The following is a 6139-nucleotide window of genomic DNA, read 5'->3' on the forward strand; positions in this document are numbered from 1 at the left end:
TAGGGCCTGCCAGGCTCCTCTGTCCATGGGATTCTCCAGGCAATACTTCAGTGGGTTGCCATGTCCTTCTCCAGGGGATTTTCCCCACCCAGGAATCTAACCCAGGTCTCCTGCATTGGAGGCAGATTCTTTACTGATTGAGCTACAAGGGAAGTCTGAGGGAAGACAGAGGAGATGCTCAGCAAATAGGTGCTGAATTCCTATTTTCGGAGCCCCACCTCCCACCTTGAGCCATCAGCTCTGATGCTCTGTCTTTAAAAACATAAATTACCTCTGTGTTAGCACTTTTTCTGTCTTGGGGCAGTTGGTGTTGAATGACTCTGCTGCCTGGAACTAAGCCCCACCGAGGCCGGTTCCCTGCATATCAGACTCCAAGCATCACCACGACAAACTGGCTACCCTGCCCTCCCGCCTTCCACACTCAAATATCCTTTCCGAACACCTCTTCCGCTTTTGAGCTACCCTTGCCACTCGCCAGAACCCAAATCCAGGAATAAAAGTTGTGCGGTGAACGAGGATGAGGAGGGAGAAGGAGGAAGGTGTGTAGGCATTGACGGTGGGGACGCCACTGGCGATGCTCCACTGCGTCCCTGTCACCAAATGTCCTCCCTGAACTGATGGTCCTCAGGCAGGAGTCCAGCGGTTCATGAATGCATTGAGTGTAAAGCTAGTTTCTATAAAATGAATTATATCTTTCAATTACCTTCTATCAGTGAACATGAAAATGAATCCTCATACGCAGAGATTTCATCCCTAAGATGAAATTTGTAAGAGTACAAATCACAATAATAATATCAAGCTTATTTTAATCATATCCTTGGAAAACTAGATATTTCTGATCAAGATTAGTAAAAATCACTCCATATACAAACGCAGTACCCAGACTCTAAAGGATTGCTATGTCCTGTTTTCCTCTGGTTTGAGCGTCCCTTTCCTTACATGGCCTGTCCTTTGTAGCCTATGGAAAATACTTTTCTTTTAAGCACTGATGGTTTTATCTGTCTCTTCTAAAGTCTGTGAGTCTATCCTAGTTGTCAGTTCAGATGCTTGGAGGTTAAAGGTATCGAAGAATTTTTTTTTCATAAAGAAGATGAGCTTATCTTAACCATAAAGATTGCTTCTATGACTCATGGTTTTCCAGGTGTTGACACGGGAGCTCTCTTCTGATTTAACAGATCCCATCTGTGTGAAGGGAAGTGATCATGTTCTGTTGGCCCCTGGGTCCAGCACAGATCCTGTCCTGGGGTAGCTGGGCTTCAACCCTTGCTGCAGAACTGCTGACACCTGGTGATAACTTAAGGATTTATTGATTTCATTGTCCCATTGTCATTTATTTCGTATGTTTATTCCAGCTATCTAATACTATTCTAACAGGAGACGTTCTTTTATTCCACCTAATTCATTTATCTTTGCAGACTTTAAGATAGCCAGAGTCCTCCAGGGACACCAGATGGCCACCAAGTTCTTACAAACATGCAGATACCCTTTATGGGCTGAGAACAGGCACTGGAAAATCTCCATTTGAGCCTGTTTCTGCTCCCTGCTTCCTTCCCACCGCTACTCTCACTGCTGTGGAAACTCCCAAAGTCACAGCAGCAGTGATTTTCCCCTTGGCTGTGCTGTGCTCAGTTGCTCAGTCGTGTCCGACTCTGCGATCCCGTGGACTGTAGCCTGCGAGGCTCCTCTCTCCATGGGATTCTCCAGGTAAGTAGAGTGGGTTGCCCTGCCCTCCTCAGGTTCCCTTGGCTGCTAGAGCTCAGATGAAGACACCAGTGCCTCCCAGTGGGAAAGGGATGGGTGCTGGATAAACAGGTGAAGTTCCTGATCCTGAACCATATCCAGGGGATTTCTAGCTCTATCAGAAGGACATTTCCCCAGCCCTGCCTAATTTCTACCAACCAGAGAGATTCAACCTCTCACTTCTCCCTGCCCCACCCTCCCCAAATGGTATCTGTCAAGACTTCCTGGTTAGACAGCTCTGCTGCACAGAACACTTCAGCTGTCAGCAACAAAACTAACATGTTGCGCCCTGAGCCTCACAGTCTAGTGAGAAGGGGAGCATATCTCCTCATACGGAGGAGGGGAGAAGCAGGCAGAGTCCTCGTCTCCCAGCGGTGTCTCTTCTAACTGCTCAGCATCAGGGCTGGACCTGAAATGGAAGCAGAAGGGACAAGATGCCTTACAGCCCCCAGCACGACCCTCGAAAACGATGCCACCGTCGCAGCAACAGGCCACATAGAGATCCGCAGTCTCCCACCACCTCCCTTGCAAACGGAACGCAGCCATAGATTGTGACTGCCGCAGCTGGGAGGGGACCATCCGCACTCCACACTCCCTACCTGCCATCTGCAGCGTCCACAAAGGAAGGGTAGTCCTGGTCGTCAACAAATGCCGCATTCTCTGGAGGGTAGATGGTGTAGTACTGAGGGGGGCTTGGCATGGTGGCCGCCACCCCTCCAGGCGGTATGAGGCCACATGGGCCACATGGCTGCAGGTAGGTGGTGTTCATCCCCACAGGCTCTTGAGAGCCATAAGGAGGAGGGATATACTGTACCACAGTGGCGCCATGGAAGGTGATGGGTTGGTTGATACCAGTGAACACAAAGGATTGTCCTCCCGCCGTCTGCTCCGGATCCGGGAGCCTCTCCTCACTTTCTTTGCACCACTGGCAGGACAGCATTTTGAACTTGCACACGGCAATCAGGATGAACGTCACCCCCACCGACAGCAGGATGGGCCCGAGGAGCTGGGTCCATTCGAAGTGGGAGACCCCTTGGTATTTGATCCAGCCCATGATGGTGAATGTGACCCCCACCAGTCCCAGGAAGATGCCCGAGAAGAGCAAGGTGGCCCCTGCCTTGTCATCGTCTGACACCTGGATGTCGGCGGTGCTGGGAGTGTACGGAGTGACCGAGAACACGTTGAGAGGGAAGTCCTCCAGGCGGCTGCAGCCCTGCTCCATTCTCCTCATGCCTGCCCCAGGGCAGAGGGCTTGTGAGGGCCCCTGAGAGCAGAGCCCAGCAACCCCTGCTTCAGGTTAGTTATGGAAGAACTTTGGGCTTCTGTGGTTAACAGAGTAGAACATTCAGAGGCCTGAACTTTGTTTAGAAGAATAAAGGTCTGAGAAGTGAAGCCTGAAGCTTTCTCACAAATTTCGTCGACAGCTGGAGGCCTCTGATTTGCAATTCAATGACAAGCGCTCTCTCTTCCACATTCATTTATTCACTCATTCAGAAAGTTTTTACTGAGCACATTTTATGTGCCAGGAGGTACTTTTTTTAGATGTGTCAGGGGCTGCTCCAAGACTCTGTTTTGTTGTTGTTTAATTGCTAAGTTGTGTCTAACTCTTTGTGATCGCATGGACTGTAGCCTGTCAGGCGCCTCTGTCCATGGGATTTCCCAGGCAAAATTACTACAGTAGACAGCCCTTTCCTTCTCCAGGGGATTGTCCCCACCCAGGGATCGAACCCTTGTCTCCTGCATTGGCAGGCATTGGGACGTGGAGTCTTTGCTGCTAAGCCATCAGGGAAGCTCTGCTCACACCCTGCCCAAACCAAGACTGTAGAAAGGGCAGAGGACCTCCAGGGCCCTGGGTTGTGCAGAGGCCCTAGATGTGTCCACCACGTGCTCAGGAATCTACCCCAACTTGCCTGCTGGGTCAGCTCACTGGAAATAAGCAGAGACCTGTTTGAGGATGGTCTGTTTTCCTCCCCACCTCAGGAACCTCTAGTTGTGACGACACAAACTTTCACAGCAAGTCTCGCAGAGTCCTGAGGTCCTGCTCTTTCCTGACCAGCTCCAAGTGGCTTTGCTGTCAGCATCTGGGGAGCAGTTGCTGCTGTGCGAGAGGAGAGACACCCTGGAAGCCTTTCCATGCACTGCATCACTGGCAGAGAATCGGGTATGACCAAGCTCATTTCAGGAAGAAAACTTGCCCTTCCATGACGTGATCTGTCATTCATAACCACAGAACTTAAGAACAGTCCCATCGATATTATTTTAAAAGATTTTTTTGATGTGGACCCTTTTTAAAGTCTTTATTGAATTTGTTACAATATAACTTCTGTTTCATGTTTTGGTTATTTTGGCCACAGGGCTTGTGGGATCTTAGGTCCCCGACCAGGGATGGAACCCAACACCCCCTGCATTGGAAGAATGGAGTCTTAAGCCCTGTGAAAGTCTTCATCTTTCATGGAACGGTAACTGTAGCCCTGTTCCTGTCTCCAAACAGATGTCTCTCTTCAGTGGTTAAATATTATATCCGCTCCCTTTTGCAGGCATGAGCTCAAGGTCCAGGAAGAGTTGTCCTCTTGCCCTATGGTAGGGCTTCCCAAACTTGCTTGATGATAAAAATCACCTGGGCCACTATTTTAACTGGCAACATCTGAGTTCTCACCTTAGCTCAACAGAACTAACATTTCCAAGGGAGGAAGCATGCCCCAGGTGGCTCTTATCATCAGGAATCTCTGGTAACCCCACGTTAATCCCAAGTGCTCCTGGGAAAGCAGGGGGCTTTTCTCCCCTCCAAAATGCCTCTCCCTGCCACGGGACGAGGCTTGTGACCAGCCTCACTGCCAAACAGACCGGAAAGCAAGGCAATAACCCTCTCAGGTGTCTCCCTGCAAGCGTCCTCGTTCTCGAGCAGCAAGGGTGGAGCATTGTTGCAGTAGCTGTGGTCTGCCCTTTTTCCCACTGGGCTAGGTCAGAGATCCAGGGCAGCCAACTTTTCTGTTAATCATGAAAATTCTGGTTAGCTCGCCTGACACTCTTTCAGGCGCTTAACCCCTGAGTTAACAGTTGGGCTCTGAAAACGTTCTAAACCCTTCAGCTCATGTTTCCCGTTTGTCTTTGGCTACAGCCACTTGCAGTTAAGATAAGAACTGAACTCTCTGCAACCCGGGGACTGTCCATGCAATTCTCTAGGCTAGAATACGCCAGGGGATCTTCCCAACCCAGGGATCGAACCCAGGTCTCCTGCACTGAAGGCAGATTCGTTACAAGCTGAGCCACAAGGGAAGCCAAGATAAGAACTGGAAACATGGAAGGGGTAGGCAAGAGAGATCAACTTCCTCCAAACAGCCCTTGAATCCAAAACTAGAATGGCTTCCAGAGCACACGGGTAAGAAAATCCTAGTTGTACTTTCTTTTTATTTCATTTATTTTTAATTGAGGTGTAGTTGATTTACAATATTGTATTAGTTTTAGGTTACAACAGAGTGATTAAAGATTGTATAGACGATACTCTGAAGTCGTTATGAAATACTGGCTTTCCTCCCTGTGCTGCAGTTTGTCCTTGTTGCTTCTTTATTTAATACATGATATTTTGTACCTCTTAATCCCCTGCCGCTGTCTTGTCTCTGCCCCATTCCCTCTCCCTGCTGGTAGCTACTGGTTTGTTCTTTATACCCACAAGTCTGTTTCTGTTTTGCTCTGTTCATTCATTTGCTTTATTTTTTTTCAATTCCACACATAAATGATAGCATACAGTATTTGTGTTTCTTGGCTGACTTATTTTACTGAGCGCAATACCCTCCAATTCCATTTGTGTTGTTGCAAATGGTAATTTTCATTCTTTTTTATGGCTAAGTAATAGTCCATTATATAGTTCAGTTCAGTTCAGTCGTTCAGTCGTGTCCGACTCTTTGCGACCCCATGAATCGCAGCACGCCAGGCCTCCCTGTCCATCACCAACTCCCGGAGTTCACTCAGACTCGCGTCCGTCGAGTCGGTGATGTCATCCAGCCATCTCATCCTCTGTCGTCCCCTTCTCCTCCTGCCCCCAATCCCTCCCAGCATCAGAGTCTTTTCCAATGAGTCAACTCTTTGCATGAGGTGGCCAAAGTACTGGAGTTTCAGCTTTAGCATCATTCCTTCCAAAGAAATCCCAGGGCTGAGCTCCTTCAGAATGGACTGGTTGGATCTCCTTGCAGTCTAAGGGACTCTCAGGAGTCTTCTCCAACACCATAGTTCAAAAGCATCAATTCTTCGGCACTCTGCCTTCTTCACAGTCCAACTCTCACATCCATACATGACCACTGGAAAAACCATAGCCTTGACTAGACGGACCTTAGTCGGCAAAGTAATGTCTCTGCTTTTGAATATGCTATCTAGGTTGGTCATAACTTTTTTTCCAAGGAGT

The 6139-nt window shown here is 48.7% G+C and overlaps 1 protein-coding gene across 1 annotated transcript; it reads right to left on the bottom strand.

The window, feature by feature from the left end:
* TMEM174 (transmembrane protein 174) lies at positions 787–3049 on the bottom strand. The gene is made up of 2 exons (XM_005694561.3): positions 2340–3049; positions 787–2149 (listed from the first exon to the last, which is right to left on the bottom strand). Exons 1-2 carry the CDS (start codon positions 2969–2971, stop codon positions 2044–2046), a joined length of 738 nt encoding a protein of 245 aa, XP_005694618.3. The 5' UTR covers positions 2972–3049; the 3' UTR covers positions 787–2043.

The sequence above is a fragment of the Capra hircus genome, chromosome 20 (assembly GCF_001704415.2).
Source record: "Capra hircus breed San Clemente chromosome 20, ASM170441v1, whole genome shotgun sequence".
NCBI lineage: Eukaryota > Metazoa > Chordata > Mammalia > Artiodactyla > Bovidae > Capra > Capra hircus.

Bases quoted from the DNA above. Each gene is read 5' to 3' on its own strand.
- TMEM174 (XM_005694561.3), bottom strand. From the start codon at position 2,971: ATGAGGAGAATGGAGCAGGGCTGCAGCCGCCTGGAGGACTTCCCTCTC. The intron at 2,150-2,339 runs GTAGGGAGTGTG...CTTCCATTTCAG, and splicing joins GTGGACGCTGCAGATGGCAG to GTCCAGCCCTGATGCTGAGC.